The following is a 23425-nucleotide window of genomic DNA, read 5'->3' as shown; positions in this document are numbered from 1 at the left end:
CCTTTTCTTTTTAAGTTTGCCAGTCACAGCAAGCTCATCGTGCCGGCCCCCTCATCCCTGCCCCACCCCCACCGAGCCCTGTCCCCTGAGATGCACGCTGTCACCTCTGAGTGGATCTCCCTGACTGTTGGGGTCCCAGGCAGGCGGTCTCTGGCCCTGACCCCACCCCTGCCTCCTCTTCCAGAAACTTCTGTCTATAACACAGACCCACTCTCCTCGTGGGCGAGGCCGGGTTCCTCTCTCTCTCTCAGCCTTCCCCACTCGAGCTGGTCCGATCGATCCGCCCCACGCTCGCTAGCTTCCCCGCTGGCCCTGCCTCTCCCCCACAAAGCTGCCTCCTTGGCACCCGGAGCCCCCACCTTCCTTCACGTCAACGGGGACAGTGGTGTCCACATGCTACTCCCAGGTGTCCACCAGGATAGCTTCCCGCAGCTGCTGCCGGGGAGCTCTGATAGGGTCATCTCGGAGCTCAGCAACGCCTTTAGCAGCCAGGGTAAGCGGCAGCCGAGGCGAGAAGAGCGCGGACAGTGTGAGAGGAGAGCAGAGCGGGAGGCAGGTGAGAGATACCCCGGAGCACCCAGGATCTCTAAGAAGAGCTGCTTGAGACCTTCAGACGTGGTCAGGTGCCTGAGCGCGGAACAGAGACTCTCAGACCTCCGTGCGCCCGAGGAGAGCCGGCCCGGCAAGCCCCCGGGTAGCCCTTTTCCGGGAAGGGAGGCTGAGCAGGCCGAGAGGAGGGCCGCTCGGAGTGCTGGGAGCCAGGTAGGCCTGCAGCATGACCGCGGGTGCCTTGGCATCTCAGTTGGCAGGGTGGGCTGGACGTCTCACCCGTGGCCCGTCTTCCGTGGCCCCATGGATGCCAATGAGAGCCCTTCGCTTGCCTTGGGGGCAGAAATAGTACCCAGGAGGGAACGGAGGGGCCACTGATTAAAGTGCCAGGCTGGGGACTCTTGGAGGTAAAGAACAGTCCAGACTGGCCTCTTGAGGGGATTGAGAAGTCACTCCCCCTTTGGCTGCCTCCTGGCCCAGTGCCAAAGCCCCACAAGAAGGAAAGCCTTCCTCTCATCCATTCATGCCTTGGAGACTTTCCTCCGTTTGCTCTAACACAGCTGAGAACACCAGGCTTCAGTTTGGCTCCGTGTGGTTTGGTTTTGTGTGAGCTGCACTTTGTCTCTGTAACCCCTGGCGCACTGCGGGCGCCCAGCTCTGTCAGGTCTTCGTCCTGTCTCGTGTTTGTGTGGGAGCACAGGGCTTTTGTTCGCTGACGAACAAATGCATTCGGGTCCTGAGGAGAATTGTATGTAGGCCCAGCGCTGGGACCCCAGCAGGGACAGGGTCCTTGAATGGGCACCCCAGGGTTTTAGGTGACTGTCCCATTTTCTCTCTGGGTCAGCTACAACGATTTCAAGGACCAAAGTGGCTTTAGGGTGTTTTGAGGGCTAAAAAATTAGGGATGGGGATGAGGATGAACTTGGCAGTTAGATCATGATTCCAGAGCTACTTCTGGAATGAGAACATTCTAGAATGCCTTCAGTATCAGATGGAATTCAAGATGGATCTTGAAGATGCCTCATTTGTTGTTTCCTGTGTATGATACCCTCAGTTCACTATGCTTGATCCTCAGACCTGAAACTCTGAAGTTTCATTTCGTCACTCAACAAATACTTATTTGAGGCCTGTAGACACCAAGATCGCCCTCCGTAGGAAAGCGGGATCTATCTGTGGGATAGTGTTAAATAATCAGGCTAGGCAGCCACAGTTTTCCATGTGCAAAGTAGAAATAAAAGTGGTCTTTTCTTCCTAGGGTCTTCATAGAGTAGTTGTAAGGACTAAATGAGCTAAGCGCCGTGCCCGGCCTGCGGGAGGGCTCCCTTAAGTGGATTGTTTCTCCCACACTGAGTGAAATGAGGATCATTTCTCCCATTCCCACTCTGATCTTTTCCCTGGCCCAGGGAAAAGAGCAGAACCTGGGGCAGGCCTTGCCTGGTCCCAGAGCAGGTACTCCTGGAATGAGTATTCCTGGAGGAAGAGAAGGGTCGGTCCCACCAAGCAAAGAGCAGTTGGTTGGGAAGAGATGGCGAAGGGGCTAGCTGAGAAGAATTCAGTGTCTCTGACGGGAACAGTTCTGTAAACATCCCAAGTCAGCTCACGGTGCCTGGGGGACCTGGTTTACTGTTGGCCGTGAGTCAGCACAGCCCGATCCAGGAGCCGGCCTGTACAGGAAGTGTGCATAGAGCGGGAACTCTGGGCCGGTTGGGGGGTGGCGGGTATATACTTCCTGCTTCCTAATGGAGGATGGGGGAGAGCGGGGGTAGGGTGGGTAGCTGGCAACATGGAAAGATGGACCTGTTGAAATTGGTTTTCCTTTCTTGGTGGGCCTCCAGAACCCGAGTGTACCACTTCCTGTCCCCGCCCTTCCTCGGCCTCTTCCAGCGCCAGCCCCTTCTCTGTGGGTGTGCCTGGCCCTGACCCCAGCCTTGCTCCCTGCTGAGAGCTGGAAGATTGTGTGAGAGGGGGCCCCTGCCCCCAAACCTCCCACCTGGCCCCTCTACTTTAGCCTCCTATGACTGGGAACCAGAGCCAACCACTCACAAAAGGGGGAACAGCAGAAGCTCCCTACCCCTGGAGGCCCTCTTGGGATGATACAGCTAAAGATGGAAAGGACTTCAGGGACAACTGTTCTTTGGTGGCCTGTCAGCTTGCTAGGGCCTCGGGCTGTGTCACTTATTTGGATAAATGCATTCTAGACTAGCGTGCATGATCCGGAAAATCGCCAGTCACTGTTCTCCTTGCTGCGGGGAACTGAACCAAAGTTCAATTTTATGATAGTTGTTAGGAAGCTGGGTTGAACATCTGACCAGTAAGTGGAGGGAATTCAGCGGAGTACCTTAAAGGAAAAGACATTCTGAAATGTTACGACCCTTTCTTCTTTCATTGCTAATATATTGAAGGCCTCATGTGATCCAACCATTCAGACAGCAAGCCGGCTTTGCCTTCCACAACCTCCCTGCTGGTTTGCCTGGATAATCCCCAGCTGCCCTTCACTTCTCCACTTAGATGTTACTTCTTCCAGAAGCCTTTCCTGACAGCTTCCCCCTACCCCTGCAAGACTGGATTAAGTGCTCCAATTTTGTGTGTCCCCAGCTCCAGCACCAGATTTGGGGTATCTCAGTTTTGTTGTCTTCTTACCTTCACTGGTCCGTGTCACCATTAGAGTGCTAGCGCCTTAAGGTCAGGGACCATGACACCTGATATATGGAAAGTACTCGGTAAATATAAGTACTTGTTGAGTGAAAGAGAAGATAAAAAAGTGACGGACCCCAGTTAAAGCTATGTGCGATCTCCATTGCGGCAGGCGGAGGGGGATAAGATAATGCTCACAAATCATTATAATGTGGACAGGGAAGGAGAGTCAGGTAGTTCACCCTGAACGTTCAAGATAAGGAGAAACAATAAGCAACAGGAGGGAGAAGGTGGCAGTCTGGTAGACTTTAGAAAGAAAAGTGGCATTTGACGTTGGACTTCAACGATAGGAAAGTTTATAAGCAAATACCAAGAGGGTGTCATTTAAGGCAAGCAAATAACCCAGTCAAGATAGGGGGGAACATGAAAGGGGGTGTGGGAGATTTGAGCTTTGGGTGAGGCTTAGGGTATCCACAGGTGGATGGAAGGGGGGCGTCCAGGGAAGGGGCTGGGAGCAGAGCTGGAAAGCACGTAGACACCCACCCGCAACGTCCAGTCACCTTCCTCATGGTCACATGCCTCTTATGAATCCATTGTCAGACTTCCCTGCTTGGTGCTAAGTCCCTGCATGGCTGCTTCCTTCCCCCTTCGTCACCTCTCCAGTCCAGCCCCACCCCTGCCGCCCCCAGCTCTGGGGGTGGATGAACACTTGTGAAAGCTTTGGCTTTTCACGCCTTTGTAGACTCCCAAACTGAAATCACATTGGGTCAGTTGCTCACGTTTTTAGGTGTGTGTCCTTTAAACAGCAGAAGATATGAATAAAGGGCAGGGGGTGTTTCGGGGAATCACGGTGTAGTGAGGAGAGCACTGTGTCGGAAGTCGGGATCCCTGGGCTCTGGCCCAGTGCTGCCGGTGGCCTGCTGTGTGTCTTTGGATGAATCACTTCCCTTCTCTGGAAGCTTCTTCATCCATAAACAAAAGATTTAGACAAGAGAACTGAAGGTCTTTTTAGCACTGTTGTTTTAAGATTAGCTAAAAATCCTATGTGACTGAAAGGGGGAAAAAAGAACAAATTCAAAATTTTAAGTAAGGAGCTTATCGTAGACCTTCACAACTGAAAAATGAAAAGTTTTCCCCTTCATTTGGGGGGTATACTAGGACAAAAACATGCATATAGACAAAACACCCAAGAGTTAAGAATTAGCCACGAAATTCTTGGATTCTGTTGGGTGTCATTTTGGCCAAGAAGATTTAGGATGATCAAGACCATGAAGGGGAAGATCATCTTACAAATCTCAGTCATTATCATCAACTATTTGCTGAGCTTTCCCCAGAGAGAGGCACCGTTTGCTGACTGGCATCCAGCCTTGGTTTTTAAGAGTTCCTACAACGAGCATGAGAGATCCTCATAGAATTTCTGAATCAAAAAGAATCATTTCAGATCCTCTACTCCAGTGACCCAGACTTTTCTGGGTCACAGAATCTTTGAGAATGTGAGGTGAGCTGTGGACTGTGGGCCGGTAGTCTGGGAACGACAAGGGGAGTGCACACACAATTCTGCATCAGTTTTCAGGAGATCCACCCCTGAGTCCATCCGAGAGCTTCCTGGGAGTCTGTGCCCCCCTAGTCAAGAGCCCCTAGTCTATTCTACTTTTATCATGAGATGAGAAAAGTGACAAAACTTTTGCAATATTCATTTGGGTCCCAAAGGGAAGGAAGCCAGTCAACGATAGAAATCAGTATTTGGGAAAGCCGTGTGTCCTCAAAGCAACTGAGAAGCACCAGACAAACTACTTCACAGCCTCAGAAAAAGGCGAGGAGAGAATGCCGCTCAGGTGATGACAGAAACAGGCTTTGGCGGATTCAGAGGGGATGCCCCTTATTATGCGGAAGCTAGCTTTGTTCCCAGAAAGATAAGAGCAGAGACATAGGCCTGCTTTAAGCATGGAAATTAAGGAAATCAGAAGTGGTGAGATACCCAGATGAAAATGGAAGCATTCTCCTTTGCCTCACCTGGAAGGGAAATCTCTAAATGTGTTTGGACGGTGTTTAACAAAGAGCAGAATGGAGAGGGGCTCTGGCAGCAGTTCCAAAAATAACCAGCAGGTGTTCTCTCAACACCTGAGGTCGGGAATTAAGACCTAAAGTTGAAGTGTCCACCCCTATGCAGGTAGCCATAGCAACCGTCGTGCCTGCTACAGAATACCTCCTGAGCTGACCTCCTGGTCAGTGACCTCTCCGGCTACTCTGATGAGTCCCTCAGGCAGAGCACAAGCACGGAGAATCAGGGTAGAGTGGCCCTCCTCCCTCAGGTGGAACGGGGTTGTACAGGACCCGGGGTCTGAGAGCCCAGGGTTCACATCTGGGCTCCTTAGTTCCCAGCTCACACATGTTGGGTCTTAGTTTTGTAGGGTGGAGTAAATGTGGACCACCCTGCTGAGTTACAAGGATGAAATGAGAGGCCATGGAGACTAACACACCCGGCACACAGTCCCTGGGACTCTGTAAATACCCATTACGTGATACCGAGGTAACAGGGAAAAAACAGAGAAGCAGCTTGCTTTATCCTCCTTACCCCATTCCACCTAAGAGAGGAAGGTGGCGGGGCAGGGAAGAGAAGAAAGTAGAAGATGGAGAATCCTTCCACTCTGTGTTCCACAATCCAGAATTTAGAAAACGTAAAATTTGCATTCTGTAACTTAGTGCTTCTCCCTATTCTCTCTCACCTTGGGTATGAAGGCGTCCTCTTGGAAAGCTTTTGCTTCTTCATCTTTGAATACACACTTGCCATTTCTCCTCTGATTGCTTTAGGAGGGAAAGAGATCACACACTGTAGACCATGACAAGAAGGCTGAGCGTTTGAGTTTGGTGTTGTAATCACAGTCGAGTGATGACAAAGGAATGTGTTCTGTGTGGAGCAAGGAGACTGTATCTAGGTGGGGAACAGTTGGACCGATTGGTTGTAATTTTGTTTTATCTTTAAGCTGGGATCTTTTTCTTAATGAGCTCAAGGAGAACTTGGTCCTGTTGTGAGGGTCCTGTGGAAGTGCTCTAGAAAGCCAGGAGCCTGAATCAGTCAGGCCTCTGGCTCCTCTGGCCGAGTTTGCCTGTGGTGTTCTCAGAGCTACGAATTAGCCACCACGCAGGGCAACCACTCACCCCCGACACTGCCAGAGGAAGCCCTCCGTCCACACCTGGAGGCTGCGTCAGAAGCCCTCTACCCGGTCCTCAGGGGGTCGTGAGTGAGGTGCCTCCGTTCTTAAGCCAGGTCAGACCTCCACTCCCAGACCCTAGTTCTCAGTTCATAGGATGCATGCCCTCTGACCTTTATGCGAGAACCTCAGAGCCAAAAAGGATGTTTATGTAAATCATGTCCAATCCTCTTATTTTACTAAGATTTTGAAATCCAGAGAAATTCAACATTTTGCTCCAAAGACCATGAATTAGTGTTGTAGCCTGGCCTGGAACCCACATTTCCTTGCACCCAGTCTGGTCTCCCCTGGGAGGCCAGTGTGGGTCACCAGAAAGAGGTGGGATGGGGTCTGAGCAGATGACAGGGTAGGTGTGTACAGTGGGTTGAGGAATGTCGTCTCTGAGTGACTAGGACTGGGGGCCAGGGGGTGGGGAGGCGGGTGGGGGAATAGGAGCCCGGAAGGGATTTGTGATGCTTCCGGGGACTTGGACCACTCTGAGGTTGAGGTCCTTAGTCTTGTTCACATTTCCAGGACTTCCTGCTGTTTTTTACCCTATGGAGAGTTTATTTGGGGTTTCAAGGCTTTGGCACATACCCAAAGCTGGACGAGAACCTTGCTAACTCCTTGGGAGCACCAGGTGTTTGTGGGTCCAGAGGGATTAATAGCCCAAGGGAGGCTGGGATCAGATTCCTGGGGGTCTTCTGTGAACTGCAGATAGAAAGGCAACTGAGCAAGGCTTCCTGTAGGACTGCTCACTTGAGAAGAATAAAACCAGCAGTCCAGGCCAAGGGGGGCAGTTTGTGAGTGCATGTGCAAATACAGACGCAAAACAGTTTCCAGATCAGCAACTACTAACCCCTGCTTGCTGTCGGAGGGGTGGGAGGGTGGCGTGCAGCTTGTGTGTGTTGGGGGTGGGGAGCTGATGGCTGTTTTTCTAAACATGTGGGGAAAAAAAAAAAAACTCGAATGTATCTCCAAGAGTGTGAAATGTGCTTGGCATAGGATAATGCTCTCTTCATTCTTAATCTTGGCTGAGGTCATAATTAGAATTTTGTCTACTTTTAGGCTTAAGTACAGGCAGGGAGGGTTCAGAGCCTCACTATCCAGTAGGCATATAATGTGAATCATGTTATGTAATTTAAACTTTCCTTGTAGTAAAATGGAATAAGTGAAATTAATTTTAACAATGTATTTCATTTAGTCCAACATAGCTACTGTAGTATTTAAACTATTAATGTAATTATATAGTCGTATATAATCAATCTAATTATTAGTGATTTAGTTTACATTCTACATTTTGTGCTAAGTTTTTGAAATCCAGTTTATATTTTTATACATACAGTACATTTCCTACTGGCTGTATCTCAAGTGTTATTGGCCTACCATATTAGCATAGGTTCAGAGGAAAAGATATATAAAGCTGTACACTGTTAGAAATGGGGCCGGGGGAGGGGGTACACCTGGGTGGCTCAGTTGGTTAAGTGTCTGCCTTCGGCTCAGGTCATGACCCTGGGGTCCTGGGATTGAGCCCCACATCGGGCTCCTTGCTCAGTGGGGAGCCTGCTTCTCCCTCTCCCTCTGTTGCTCCCCCTGCTCATGCTCACTCTCTCTCTAAAATGAAATAAAATAAAATAAAATAGAAAATGGGTCCAGGGAAAGAAAAATAAATGCCTAAAGGAAAAAAATCTGAAGGTAAATGGCCTTCACAGTGAAGGGCAAATCCCTGCCTCGGATATCAGTGGTCTCCGTCTCTCCTGAGGGTCCACATTGCCACACACACCCCCAATCAAAAACTGGTTTTTATCCCAACTACATGACATGTTTGGTTTAAATGTAAGGAATGTATTTCAAACAGGGAGAAATGGAACCTTAGGTAATAGGATAAATGTTTATCTTGCTTTTGTCCTTCCTTCCACAAACTGTGGGTAAGGAGTCCAATCATTCTTACCTCTTGGGGATGACTGAAGTTTGTACTAGAGGTCAACTTTGTCTAGGTGTGAAGGCAGTGATAGCGATTACCCTCTGACTTGCGTATGACCTAAAACCAAGGCAGGTATTAGCTGGGTCAGTATCCCTTCCAGTACTGTGCATCCTTAAGTTAAGGACTGGACCATATCTGTTAGCACACACAGTACCTTTTACGTAAAGAAAAAGTATTCAGGAAGAGAAGTGACCTATTGTCACCAAGGGCAGAAGCTAGGTGTTGCTATGGTCTTAGCTGTCCCAATGGGACTCAAGAAGAAAGTGGTGTATGTCACTTAGACACCAAGCACTCAGTATTCAGTGGCTTTGTCCCCTTGTGCAAACTTCATGCTTCCTTGAGCCTTAAAAGTCCTTTTCCACCCTCTCTCAGTCAAAGGGTTAATGTAAAAGTCAGATGAGGTCATGGATCTCCATGTGCTTTGAAAGCTGGGGGTGTGTGTATGTATTTAAGTGCTTTGCAAAAAAGGGCTAATAAAATATTCAGGTCCTTTTTAACATATCTGATGTACCAAACCTCTCTTAAGCACCAAATATTTGCTTGATGATCAAGTCTAGTCACTCCTTTGATATTAAGTTCACTGAAAGATGCTACAGGGCTTCTGTAAGCTTTGGCCACCACGTGTAGAGATGGTCCAATCCTCTTTCTGTTCTGCATTTGACCTGAGGTCATTAGGCCACAGACACAGTTTGGAAATATTTTGGTTACTATGAGAACTTTCATTTTCATGAGGTGTGACTCACATTCATCAGTCTTGGCACATTCTAGCCAAAGAATCTCAGTGAAGGATAATTAAGGTCCCCTACAACCTTACAATCCCAGATTGATCTGTGGATCAGCATCAGAGGCATCACCAGCAGAAATGTAGAGTTCTGAGGGCACGTGCTGGAATGACATGGGGTGTTATATAACTGATGAATCACTGATCTCTACCCCTGAAACTAATAATACACTATATGTTAATTAATTGAATTTAAATAAAATTAAGATAAAAATTTTTAAATGTAGCCTCAGGATGCACCCCAGGTGTGTCCACTCAGACTCTGCCTGTTAACAGGGCTCCAAGCTGATAGCAGCACACACAAAGGGTTGAGAAGCCATCCCCCCACATCCCATCGAGTGATAGCACAGTGGCTGGGATCAGCTGCTCCCTTCCTCTCCAGGCAGCCCTTCTACCGGACAGCTCGAACTTCTAGAGTTTTCCCTCCTGTCAAAATCCTCCTGACAGAGTACATTTCCTTCTTCTGCACCATTAAAGCCCACATAGCAAGTGCTTGGAAATACTGTTACTTTGGCGACGACCTGAGATCAAGGAAGGGATTACACAGAAGCCTTGATCCAGAGGCTGGATGGGTGGTAAGTGGGGCCACACAAGGTCACCTGGCAAAGACCAGCAGGTCCCGAGATATTAGAGAAGGACCCTGAAAAGGCCTCTGGCAGGTCTGGCTCCTCCTTTACTCCTGCTAGAGTCCAGGGTTTAAAGGATTGGCGTCTTGAAAAAGTTTAGAGAACTTGAAGAGGTTTCCCAAAAGGTCAGGAATACAGAAGTGATGTCTGGGGTGGAATTCGGTCCTGTGAGACATGGTAAAGGATGAGGCCATTTACTGGAGGTGAAACATGAGGGGATGGTGTGGTGACGCACGAGGACCAGCCCAGCAGCTTGACCTCTTGCTAGCTGTATGGCATTGGGGCATGCCCCAAACTCCCCCTCCCCCAGCATCAGCTTCCTGGGTTTTAAAATCAAACAGAATGATAAACCCTGTTCTGCCTATCTCTGTGGGACTCATGGAAAATAATACCCGTGAACACTCTTAATGACGTGAGAAATGGTCTAAGGACGAAAGAACCAGTGGGACAGTAGATGAATCCAGAATCTACTCTACCACTGACTTGCTGTGTGACCTCAAGGGAGAACCTGGGCCTCTCTGTGAATCAAGTGGGTCATATAAAAAAGATCTGAGTGTCCTCCTAGAAGGTCCCGAGTTACCAGGGTTTGTTGCTATTGGTGCACGTTACCTAGAGGGTTTCTCCAAGAAGGATGGCTCTTCAAATACCTATTTAGGGAGATTTCTTGGAGCTTGGAATTGAATCCTTTCTCAGGGAGATGATTCCAGACACTCTTCCTGGCCTATCCTGTGGGAGACCCACTTTAAAAATGGGTCTGCCTGGCCATAATTGTACCTACGTTTCCACGTCAGCAGGTGGTAGCTGAGCCGGTGGGTGAAGAGTGATGGTTTCACTTCTGTAGCTGCGTCAGGACACCCAGTCCTATTTCTGGAAGCAGGCTCTGCCCTGTGAGATACCTGAACTCCTGCCTGGCTGGAGGGTGTCCTGTGCAGACTTCTCCGGGGGAGCAGTCTTGTCTGATACTTCAGATATCACCAAGGAGTTTTCCAGAAGCATTTCTGTTTGTTTTCATAAGTACGCACATGTGGCATACCTGTTAGTTTTAGGAGCCTGCGTTGCCAGCGGAGGCTTCCAGTCAGCAAGATAACTGAAACTGGCTTTGGTTCAGCAGCCCCTCCGCAGATGCTTGCCAGCTGAGAGCAAAAGGACCAGTGTGTGTCTGTGGAGGCTCATAACTGTTCCCTAAGGCAGCCCTTCTGTGTCTCTTTCCTGCCAGTCTGGGGACCCTATGTTCATGCTCAGCTCACTGTGCTCATCTTCCCAACCTCCCATTCCAGTGCCTGGATGCTTGCTTCTAATTCTGTACATTGCATTTTCTCCTGTGCGCCCACCGTGTTGTCATGGAAACTCGATGGCTGTAGGCCATGAGTCTCCTGCGTCATCGAGTGTGATGGTGTGGTATGTGTATTTGCTCACACTTTTATTTTGAATCCATTCCAATGTGACATCTGCTAAAATGTCTCCCTTATAATTTGCTTGGTGATCACAGCCTTCTCATCATTCATTGAGAGCAGGACCTGATCTCACAGAATCTGAAAAGAGCTATGTGGTAAGATGCCTGTTGAATAAGACCGTAGCTTTCCTAAAGAGAATCCTTACTGACTTCTAGAGTCTCAGTTGGAGTAATGCCTGGCTAACTCACAGAGCCATTATTTGCAAGAGTTATATGGCTCTTGTCCCAGAGGGAAATGTTAGGCCCACCCCTTCCCTCTCAGAGAGCAGAGGAATTTAGAGACAATATCTGTACTCTGCCTACATGTGGGATGAAAGTAACGATTAGTGCATGATCGGGGAATCCATACTTGCATTTCTATCCTGAAGTTATTCCATTTGTGACAGTTGCTCACTAATTACAGGCTTTTATGCTGCTGCCTTTTTTTTTAAAATATTCATACTAAATTCCAAATTCTTCTGTATCTTACCTGTTTTTTCCATGCTTACACCTGGATCCCTCCTGCACTCCACTACTGGAATATCTATTTTTTTTAACCTGGATCTTCAACTCTGTTGTTTCCCTGGACTTATGTGCTTCGTCTGGAATGTCACATCTCTTCCTCTCTCCTTTTTTTTTTTTGTTTTTTTGGTTTTTGTCCCCATGTTGACTGTTTATGGGGGTTTCTGGATATCGGGGCCACTCACAGGAAGCAGTTTGCAATGAGATCATAAACATTGCCGAAAAATCTGTTCATTACTGCAGCACTGTTTCTCATCCCCTTGACTTTCATCACAAGGTATCCCCTTCTGACAATAAATCATCTTTAATCATTTCTCAGCAACCTCAAGCCCAGCAGCGAAGAGTCACCCCAGATAGGAGTCAAACCTCACAAGATTTGTAAGTACACTTGAACTTCCTTTCTCATGTTTTTAGTAGACTGTTGGCTTTAAAGAATGGGTCATTGACCAAGTATGGGGCAGCTGCCTGGGGGAATGAACGAGTCACCCCAAGCTTCTCTGAGGATTTCTAGTTGAGGCCATGTTTCCCATCAGCCAACATGAAACAGGTGCTGGGCTAGTAACTAAAGGAGGTCACAGACTACTGAAAGATAGAGACCAGGAAAGAATGAACTGCCATCCAGGGGCAAATGAGGGCAATGGTGACTGGCTTCAGTCCTAGTATTGTGAGAATATAGAGGAAAGAGTTATTCGTTCTGCCTAGAGGAATAGAGTTGATCTACTCTTTAAAAAAAAAATATTGACATCTCCTGTGCTGTAAGCATATAAGGGTAAATTCCATTCCCAGAAGAAGAGAGATTTGGAATGAGCATTGAAAGACACATTGAAGGGGCCCCTGGCTGGCTCAGTCAGTAGAGCATGCAACTTGATTTCAGGGTTGTGAGTTCAAGCCCCATGTGGACGTAGAGCTTACAGAAAGAAAGAGGAAGGAAGTGGGGAAGGAAGGAGGAAGGGAGGGAAAGGAAAGAAAAGAAGACAAACTGGATTTGAGAGCTAGAACAGGGAGGTAAAAGGTCTTCCCAGATGAGGAAACCATACATGCAAAGACCCAGGGTAGATGGTGTGTTTGGGGAACTCGGAGAAGGCCCATTGGGGAAAGGACTCAACAGAACAGCACCCTAAACAGCATGAGGCCCATCCAAAATTAGAGCTGATTGGGGGACCCAAGCAGTGAAGTTGCGGGACCTTGGCCCACCTGTCTCCACTCTGTGGGAGTGAGGATAGAGAAGCAGGTATCCAGAGTCATCTCCCAGAGCGGAGGTTAGCGAGGCAGCCATCGTGGAAGTGAAGGGGAAGATGAGGCATTCTAAGGAGTCCAAGTTGGGTGGACACAGCAGGCAAGTACGGAAACATCAAAAATGTATTCGCTTACCAACTGGAAAGCTACCTGCAACTCTCCGTGCCTTGTTGCAGACCTTCCTTCTGGTAGACAGAGGCATCTACTGATTATCAATACACTTGGATAAATGTATAAAATTAAATGGTCCCTTAATTTTAGCAGAGGAAAATGAACCTCTCCTTCCCGGGGACTGGCTCCTCTTACTCGTTTCTAGTCTCATTTGCCCACTCACTGGAATTCGCTGGCATCTACTGGAAATGGTAGCTGGTTGGCTCATTTGCAGAGTTGTGCCCGCTACTGTTGTGTTTCAGAATAGTAATACACAGAATCGTGAAGATGCTTCTTAAGGAATAAATGAAAACAAACTTTCCTGTGTCGGATTTCATCACAAGTAGGGCCAGCATCCTCCAGTGAGCTGTTGTCAGGACAGACAGAACAGCACAGACCAGATTGCCTTAGGCCAACTAACAAGTAAATAAAAATCTTACTCCCAGACATCACTAGGATAGAAAGAAAGCAAAAAGCTTTCAAGAATTTTGGGAAAGGGACATCACATTTAAAAACAATTAACAAGGGGCACCTGGCTGGCTCAGTCAGAAGAGTGTTCAGCTCTTGATCTCGGGGTCAAGGGTATAGAGATTACTTAAATGAATAAAAAAAAAACTTTTAGGGGCACCTGGGTGGCCTGGACAGTAAAGCGTCTGGCATGATCCCAGGATCCTGGGATCAGACTTTCTGCTCAACAGGAAGCCTGCTTCTCCCTCTCCCACTCCCCCTGCTTATGTTTGTTCCCTCTCTCATTATCTCTCTCTGTCAAGTAAATAAAAAAAAAAATCTTAAAAACTTTAGAAAAGGGGCACCTGGGTGGCTCAGTGGGTTAAAGCCTCTGCCTTCTGCTGAGGTCGTGATCTCAGGGTCCTGGGATCGAGCCCTGCAACAGGCTCTCTGCTCAGCAGGGAGCCTGGTTCCTCCCCGATCTCTGTCTGTCAAATAAATAAAATCTTAAAAAAAAAAAAAAGCTAAAAAATAAAAACAATGAAATATGTATTAGCACATTAAGAAACCAAGATAAGCAGTTGGAATGTATATATATATATGGATATATATATGGAATATATATATATATATAGTATATATATATATATGTATTTATATATGTATGTATATATATAGAACTATTTTTTTATGCTCTCCAATGTGTATGACCAGAATATAGTGTCTATCTCTGGACCTACGTTACTTCCTTTTTTTTTTTTTTTTTTTTTTTTAACCTTCTGATTGTCCCTGATAATCTACATACATTCTCCTATGTTAAGAAAAAGAAAAAAACTTTGGTTAACTTTAAAGAGGGGGCATCTGGGGTGACTGGGTGGCTCAGTGGGTTAAAGCCTCTGCTTTCAGCTCAGGTCATGATCCCAGCCCACATCCGGCTCTCTGCCCACCCCACCCCCCTGCCTGCCTCTCTGCCTACTTGTGATCTCTGTCAAGTAAATAAATAAAATCTTATTTAAAAAAAAAAAAAATCTGTGGGACACCTGAGTGGCTCAGTGGGTTAAGCCTCTGTCTTCAGCTCAGGTCATGGTCTCAGGGTTCTGGGATCAAGCCCTGCATCGGGCTCTCTGCTTCCCACCCCCGCCCCCACCTGCCCTTCTGCCTGCTTGTGATCTCTATCAAATAAATAAATAAAATCTTTAAAAAAAAATAAAGTGGCAGAATCTAAACAAAATGTTTAGCTACGGTAACTAAATGAAACTAAATAAAAGGACTTGTCATAACCTTACTTGTCAGAGGCTCCCCATCCCTAGCAGTCTTCATTTCCTTATTCTATGCTGAGTGGATCTCCCCAAAGTCTACCCTGCCAGAGAAGTAGCCAGTAAAATACTTCCATCCCCACTGATGAGTATGAAACACTACCCATGTGTTGGTTTAACTGAATTGGGCTTTAAAAACTCATTATTTGATCCTGTCAATGTTTGAATTAATGTCTCTCATTTTTAGATTTAGCTACCAAGCATTGTATAGCTATATACCCCAGAATGATGATGAATTGGAACTCCGAGATGGAGATATTGTTGATGTCATGGAAAAATGTGATGATGGATGGTTCGTTGGTAAGTGATCTCCTCATGCTTTTCTTACTAGTTGTGTATCGAAGGAGTAACTAGGAGCGACAAGCCACGCAAAAGGCAATCCTCGCTGCACAGAAAACAGAGCCTTCTCGGATCCGGGTCTGCTGTCGGGCATACTGGGTCACCCACGTTATGCTTGCTCCGAAGACCGCGTGGGTGACACTAACAGTACCGGCCCCCAAATCCGAACACACCAGTGCAGCTGCACAGGAGGGCAATTGTCAGATTACTGGAGTTCTGTTTGTATTTCTGTTGCGCATTTTATCTGCGTATCAGCTATAGGAGCACGTCTCTGGCCCTTATCATCTCAGTTCTCTGCAGCCTCCTCGGTTGTCCTCCCTCAGGGGTCAACCAGTTGTTTTAGATGTCTTTAGCGTTGACGCTTTCTTTTATCTTCGGGCATTTTGAACATTTTATTTATTTTATTCTCTTAGGAAACAACACAAGAGAATTTGAGCCTAGGTCTCAACAGTGAAGCTCAAGCGTATGTGTAGACATTCCAAAGACCTTATTTACTTATTTACAGGCTTCCCATAACTTTAATCAAAGCAACCTGCTTAATTAAAAGATTCACCATTAGAGAATAGGAGAAAGATCAGTATTTTTTGAGATTTTACTACAAAGCAGATACTTGCTCAGTATACTTTGTTATTGAAGTTCTCGATAAACAGCCCGTGACACTTGGAAGAATTATCTTCAGTTCACAGACTCAAAAACTGAAGCCCACAGAGGTGACATAAGCAGCCCGGGTCACCCAGGTAGCCAGTCGTGGGTCCAGCCCTCAGACTCAGGACTATCTGTCCCCAAGCTTCTGTTCTTTCTCCTCAGGCACAAATATGCTCTTGGGAGCCACTGACTCACTTTTTGCCTCTGTTTTCCCCTTGTACAAATGACTTTATCTTCTTTCTAAGACCAGCTCCTTCCTGATCTCTCTGGAAAATCCTTGTTAATGAGTCGTCCTCTCAGGGCTGGGGTAGTGGGAATGGTAAGGCCACAGCAGACACAGGAAGCCAGAAAGATTTGCCTGGGCCTCACCCGCCTCTTAGAAAGCTGCCCCATCCTCCCCAGGCCCTCAGAAGCCCGTGGCCCCTCAGCATCCTCGAACTGCTCCAATCAGAAGGAAGTCAGGTCTGAGAAGTTGGCAACACTCCAATGGAGTGTCGTCAAGCCGTGAATGGAATTTAAAATTCTCTGGAAGCCACCTTGAAAGAAGTAAAATGAAACCCATGGAACTAATTGTAGGGATATAGTTTATTAACACCATTGCATTCAAAATATTATCATTTGAATGTGGAATCGGTATAAAAAATTATTAGTATGAAAAGAAGAATGTAAACGGTCTTTCTCAGTCTTGGAATTCTGATGTGTATTTTGCAGATCGGGCGTAGCTGTTCAGACTGGGCACGTTTCCAGTGCCCGGTCACCGCCCGTGCCAGTCGTAGGAGAGTGCAGCTCTGGTGTAGATTCACTGTTAAACCACTGCAGGACTATTTACATTTTTTACGAGAACATGGGGTGGAGTGAGGGGGATGCTTCAATCCCTCAAATGCTTCAGAACGGAGCCTAGTGCTCAGCCTAGAGCAGAATCAAGTAATCCAGCCGAGCTCATTTTTCCTGTCCATCAGGGAAGGTGCGAATCAGCTATAGGAGCACGTCTCTGGCCCTTATCATCTCAGTTCTCTGCAGCCTCCTCGGTTGTCCTCCCTCAGGGGTCAACCAGTTGTTATAGATGTCTTTAGCGTTGACGCTTTCTTTTAGCTTCAGGCAACAGCTCCAACCTCCAGCAGTGGCTGCTTGGAATGCTGTGGACCCTGGAGTCCTGAAGCTGTATCCACGCCAACTGGGAAAAGGATGCAATTGTCCCAATTGTGCTGTTGGCCAGTGAGTGCGGACCAGGGACATGGCCTGGATCTGCCACCACCCCCAGCCGCAGCTTTAGAGAGTCAGTCCCAAGGGAAGGAGCCAGGTTAGGGATCCGGCAGTTCGGGATGTGGAACAGTGCAGGAAGGCCTCGTGCCCCAGTAGTTCAGTGTTCTTGCCTCAGCGGGAGCCTTGGCAAGGTGGGCAGCAGAGACAGGAGTCGGTCCAGGGCTTAGACACGGGCTTCTGAGAGGAATTTCCTTTTGATGTGTGCCCCTATCCAGGGGACTTTCAGAAATCCTACTGTTAGAAACTCTAAATCCCTGGTATCTTGTGTTGAATAAATGGGTTCATCTTTTTCCAAAAAGGAGAAGTATTGGAAAGAGCAGTGGGCTGGGAGTCATGAGTCCTGGGTTCCAAGCCTGCTTCTGATGCTTGCTAAACTGTGGGACTTAAGCATTCTGGGCTTCCCATTCCTCGTCTGGAAAGGGGGCTGGGGGTAGTCCCGAGAGTGCCTGCCTGGCTTATGACCCAGCATTATTTTGCAGCCTTAAAGAGCTAAGACAGGGAAAAGTGCTTTGGAAACCACATGCTGTCCTTCATGCTGCAAGGTTGTTATCAGAGGGCTCTCTCCAGGGGCGCCTGGGTGGCTCAGTCCATCAAGCATCTGACTCTTGGTTTCCTCAGGTCATGGTCTCAGGGTTGTGGGATTGAGCCCCAAGTTGGCCTCTGTGCTTGATGGGGAGTCTGCTTGGAGTTCTCTGTCCCTCTGCCCCTCCCCCCGCTCATGTGTGTGCATTCTTGCTCTCTCAAATAAATTAATTTTAAAAACAACAACAACAGAGGGCTCTCTCTGAACTCATGGGTGAGCTTTCTGATTTTGCTTATGTTCTGTTTGTCTTCCTATAGGTACTTCAAGAAGGACAAGGCAATTTGGTACTTTTCCAGGCAACTATGTAAAGCCTTTGTATCTATAAGAAGATTGAAAACCGGAGATTATTTTTATTGGAGGATGAAGCATAACTCATGAACTGGTCTCTTTATTTAAACGTTGAGTCGGTAGGAAAACTAATGCAGTGGATAAAGTAAGAAGCAAAAGAGAGGGACAGAGAAGTGTTGTGTCTAAAGCCCGAGTCTGTCTACGCTGACAGCCTATCAGGCAAGCTGAACTGAGGAAAAAGGAATGAGGCAAGTCTGTATTTACTTAGCTGCTTCTGGGAGCCACTCCAAGCCTTCCCCGCCTCTCCCCTTCTTGGGTAATCTGACCTGTAACACAGTCCAGGATCAGTGAGGTCAGAAATGCCTCTTGCTGCCCTGGCCTTGACCAGCTCTGGCTCGACATGGCCATTTAGCCAGAAGCAGCCCTCGGGACCAGGCAGATCCCCAGCCGTTCTCCAAAGGCTCCGTACCCCAGCCACCCCAGAGCCCACCGGTTTCCCAACATTGCTGGAAATCTTCTTAGGCAGCCGAGGCCTCCCCTGGACAGTGGTAGAGGCTACCAGGCTCTCCAAGACCATGCGCCTCGTTCCCAGGGTACATGGGGCAATGGAGGGAGCATGGAGGTGCCCTGTGCCCTGAGCCTGCACGCGCCATGGCCCTCGACGCCCCTGGTGTTCAGACAGAAAAGCACATGAGGTTTGCCGGTGGAAGTGGAGTGCCCAGGTCAGGTAGTTAAATTTGTGTTTCCAAGTGATGACATTAGGAAGTTCTGTAGCTGTCAAGGTCGCTTGCGACGTGACCCTTTCCCATATCACTGACTTTTATAAATGGTCACCTTCGGCACAATTTAATTTACCAGAATGCCAGTGCTAACCTTTCTTTTCTGGATTGTTTTTGGTCAGGGCATTTTGAGGTCACTAGGCCTGTTCTCTCAGAGAACCAGGGATGGTGTTCAGTGAATTGTTGAACGGACACCACTGCACGCTGGACGCTGGGGCCACCGAGGAGCAGGACGTGCCCCATGCCCTAGACTCACTGTGTCCTCATTTGTACTCCCCGAAGCAGGTTCAGGAACCGCCCACGAGGTAGTCACCCAGGATCCTCACCCTGGTGAGGCTTCTCTTCAGAGCAGAAGGCACAGAGACTGTGGCCCTATGTGCGAGGTAGTGATTCTGCCGCTCCCGGGAGGTCTGTCCTCTGTGGCGCCACGTGGGAGGAAGAAGGCCCCTGTGACACCCCGGGTGCTCAGTCCCAACTCCATCCTTAAACTTAAGGATGTTGGTCAGCCTCTCTGTTAGATCCCTTGAAGAAATAGGGACTGGCCCACCCGCCTGTCGGGAACTCAGAGGTGACGGGAGAAGCAGACACACAAAACTATTGGGTCAAGAGAGACCGTGATATGTGCTGAGAAGGGTATGAGAGAGAGGAGGAGGTTATCTTTCCCTGGAGAGACTCTAGAAAGCATTGTTGTGTTTCTCTCTCCGTGAGCTCACTCTTGAACAACTAGGCTGCTGGAAGAACCTTTGTCTGAGGGTAGTTTATGGCCAGAAATTCTTGGAACTGTTTCCAGAGTCTTCAGACTCTCATCCTCCCCACAAATACACATCCAAGGTCACAAATAAGAACTGCAGTTCTAGGTAGGTAGACTGTGTATAGGAATCCTGGCTCTCCGCATATAGCTCAGAATTGGCCCCCAACCGTTGTCCCCGAGTCTGGAGTCCTTACAAGGAGACAGAGTCTGTCTTCAGTGCCTCTGCCTCACCTTCTGTCTCTGCCACTCACCTGCCACCCCTCAGCTCTGCATCCTGTGCCCCCATCAGACAGCCTCATTCTCTCCCTGTCCTCCTTTCAAGTCCTGTCTCAGGAAAGAAAATGCTGCTGACTCCTTCACACTAGAGTGTAAATGACTGATAAGAGGAATGTGTTAACTTCTTCCTGGGGACATTTGTTTTTTAACTAGGACAGAGAAGAGCCTTAACCCCAAGGGATGAGGCTATGGAACTAATGGTAGGGGTAGGGGTGCCGATGGTGGGGGAGGAGCTTCCTGGGTAGAAGGAGCCTCTCTGAGTCTTTGAATCAGACTCCCCGCTTTGGAAGGTCCACTTCCCCCGGGGGTGCTGTTTGACTCTCTCTGAGGGAATATAGTACAAGTGCATATGCACGTGCGTTTTGCACGACAGCATTTCACTCATTTTTGGAATGTAACTCCTATATTGGCTACCGTGTTTCCTGGTCTGTCATAGATGCAAACCATTCATAATAATCTTACTCTAATAGTTCTGGGTTGTTTTTTTTTTTTTGAGGGGTGCTTCTTGATTCAGTAGGTAATTTTGAACACCTCTTTAAATACAGCTAGAAAATAAAACCAATTTGTAAAGCCACATTCGCATATGATGCCAGCCTCACGCATTTGTAGATCTCCAGAAACCCAGGTATGCCTCACCGATTTGCCAGTCTTTAACAAAATCATGTCAAAATTTGCATCAAACTTCAGCTTCTTATGTATGACAAAACAAGGAACCAAGGTTTCTGATTGCTCTTTTGTCCTCAGACATTTAGTAATATAAAATACCTATTTTTATGTGAGATATTTATACAAGTTTATTAATAGCAAGCGCAACTAACTGGCACCATGCCTTGCAACACATTTTGATATATTCGCCATGCTTCTGGGTAAAGGCAAGCCCCAACTACTTATCTTTTGCAGTCTCTCTCGGATCAGTAAAAGAAAAAAAAAAAATCATATGCGTAAGAAGTAGGACTGTAAATATGTATATTTAACTTTGTATAGCCCATGTACCTACTTTGTATAGAAAAATAATTTTAAAAATTTGAACTAAAGGGGGGTAAAATAAGGAAGTCATGAAGTTTTTTGCATTTTTATTTAAATGAAGGAATTCCAAATAATTCACCTGCAGATTTTTAGCACAAAAATAGCCATTGTAAAGTGTTAAAATTTCAAATAATCATTCTTTCTGGGAGAGAAGATAATTGTTATCTCAGTTATAGGTTTTTGTTTTTTTTTAATTTTGTTTTTGATTTTTTTTGCAGTCCTATTTATCTGCAGTAGGTATAAGTTCTTTTGCTAGAATAGGTCACTACAGAGAAGATTATATTCTGAGAGAAAAATAACTGACATTATACATAACCAATTAATTTAAAGTGTTGCCATTTTAATCACACACGGAGAGCATGTACTATGCCGAAACAGATTGTTCTCTTCATTTATTTTTCTTTATTGCTGTGGATCGATTTGATAAATGGGTGTGTTGAGATACTACATTTGCTGTACGTATTATTTAATAAACTTTATTCAGAATTGCGTGGCATATGTTTGTTCTTACCATTCATTGTTTCTTCCTTCGCCAAGTTTCTCAAGGGAGGCTTATATTCACGGCTTCGACATCACATCCTCTCCTTTTCCCTTCTTCCTCACATACCATCTGGCTTTGCTCCTGGAAGACCACACTTCTTACCTTACTCCTTTCTCAATAAGCTAACTCTGTGACCTTCTCTGAATTGGCCGCTGTTGACCATCCCACCGTGCCTTCCATTCTGATTACAAAAATAATGTATCTTTAAGAGCAAAAGTAAAACCTTATAGGGGCGCCTGGGTGGCTCAGTGGATTAAAGCCTCTGCCTTCAGCTCAGTTCATGATCTCGGGGTCCTGGGATCGAGCCCCGCATCCAGCTCTCTGCTCAGTGGAGAGCCTGCTTCCTCCTCTCTCTCTCTGCCTGCCTCTCTGCCTACTTGTGATCTCTGTCTGTCAAATCAATCAATCAATCATCAGTCAATCATCTTTAAAAAAGAAAAGTAAAACCTTATAAAATGTGTGCAGCGGGTCTTGATTTGCTCCACAAGACGTGGGTACGGAAATGATATGGCTTTTGGTTTTTCTAAATGGAGTTAATCAGCTATGAGCCTTCTCTTGCTTTGGTGGGTGAAAATGCAGCCTGTCCCCTCGCAAACCAAGTGTGTGAAGATGGCAGCATAGGCATCCAGCCTCCCCTGGCATCCCATGGCTAGGACCGCTCCCATCTCTGTGGGGCAGGGCCTGCTGTCCACAAAACCAAACCTCCCCCTTCCCGTGGTTCTGTCCTTCTCTGTCAACTCAGCACTGCCACCTCTTGGGGGTGACTCTGTGGCATCCCTCTTGATGGGCTTAGACGTCTAACAGTCAGGGGAGAAGTGTTGTCTTCCAGGGGTCTGACAGCCTCAGGACTGAGCCTGGGGTCACAGGCACTAGTTTCAGGCCACTCATCCCTTCCAACAAATCCACCAGCTGTACTTTCGGAGGATGTTTAGAACCCAACCTTGCCAAGCCATCAGCACTAGAGTCCAAGCCATTTTCTCTCTGGGTCCTTGTAGTCACTTTCTAACTCGCCTTCCTGCTTCTGCCCTTGCTGCCTCTACTCTGGTCTTAAGAGCAACCAGAATGATCATTTTAAAGTCTATCCAAAACCCTCTAGCGGCTTCTCACATCACTGAGGGGTACCATGGCCTCAGGTCCATTGGTACACTGTCCCACCCACTCCCTTACTCTGACTTTATTTCTTCTTGTTCCTTATGGGCTCAGACTCATCAGGCACCCTTCAAGTTCAGGATCTTTCTGTGCCTGAAAGACCCTTGCTGCTGGAGCCGCATGGCTTTCTTCCTCCCTCTCTTTACATCTTTATGTTGCCTTCTCAACAAGGCTTTCTCTGACCACTTTATGTATAAGAGGGCCCTACTGTTCCCACCCAGCATCCTCTCCCCTTTCTCTTTCTCTGGGCTTCATAACTCATCAGCATCTGATCATTTGTTTCACAATCCTGTAAAATCCTTGAGGTTATTGATTCCATTCGGCTTTTATGTGCCCAGCACCGAAAAGAGTGCCTAATGTAGTTGGCACTCAGTCACTTGATCAAGTAAATGGAAAGTAAATGAACCCCTGGGGCCAGAGATCTTAGAACTCAATACTAATAAGGGAGGAAGGGATGCATTATCAGTCCTTTTTCTTATAGCAGCAGACATAGAACAGTAATTAATCTCAAATTATTCTAGACTCATACAAACAGCAGGTGAGAATTTTCTGTAATTATAGTCTTTCCCCACGGAGATTACTGCAGCTGACTACCCTCTGTATGGTCCTCTGCACTTTCTTTGCGCAGTACACACACACACACACACACACACACACACACACACACACACATCTATAAACAAAAGCTTTGCAGTCTTCTATACTATCCCCCCCCCCCAACAATACAGCTTGGACAGGTTTCCATAATTTACTTAATCAATCCCCTACTGATGCAAACATTGCCAGCTTTTCCCCCCACAATAAACAATGCTGCATTGAATACAATTATTGGCTCAGAGAGCAAGAACATTTCAAATCTTGAGATACTGCCAAATTGCCTTCCAAAGTGTATCACATCGGTTTATACTCCTGCTAAG

The 23425-nt window shown here is 47.1% G+C and overlaps 1 protein-coding gene across 50 annotated transcripts in view; it reads left to right on the top strand.

Annotated features, from left to right (window-relative positions):
• Positions 1-21314, top strand: part of SORBS1 (sorbin and SH3 domain containing 1) — a 225338-nt gene extending 204024 nt beyond the window's left edge. For 32 of the 50 annotated variants that reach the window (XM_046026710.1, XM_046026709.1, XM_046026719.1 and 29 more), the window contains 3 exons: positions 12039-12097; positions 15056-15168; positions 17956-21314. In XM_046026710.1, coding sequence (XP_045882666.1) covers positions 12039-12097; positions 15056-15168; positions 17956-18023 — 240 coding nt within the window. In that variant the 3' untranslated portion in view covers positions 18024-21314. Of the gene's footprint in view, positions 1-15; positions 7846-11254; positions 12098-15055; positions 15169-17955 lie in introns of those variants that run through there. The other 18 variants (XM_046026685.1, XM_046026677.1, XM_046026672.1 and 15 more) reach the window with 3 other exon arrangements.
• Positions 21315-23425: the final 2111 nt, after the last annotated feature.

This window comes from Meles meles, chromosome 13 (assembly GCF_922984935.1).
Source record: "Meles meles chromosome 13, mMelMel3.1 paternal haplotype, whole genome shotgun sequence".
Lineage (NCBI taxonomy): Eukaryota > Metazoa > Chordata > Mammalia > Carnivora > Mustelidae > Meles > Meles meles.
This window is presented reverse-complemented; position numbering and strand designations above follow the sequence as displayed.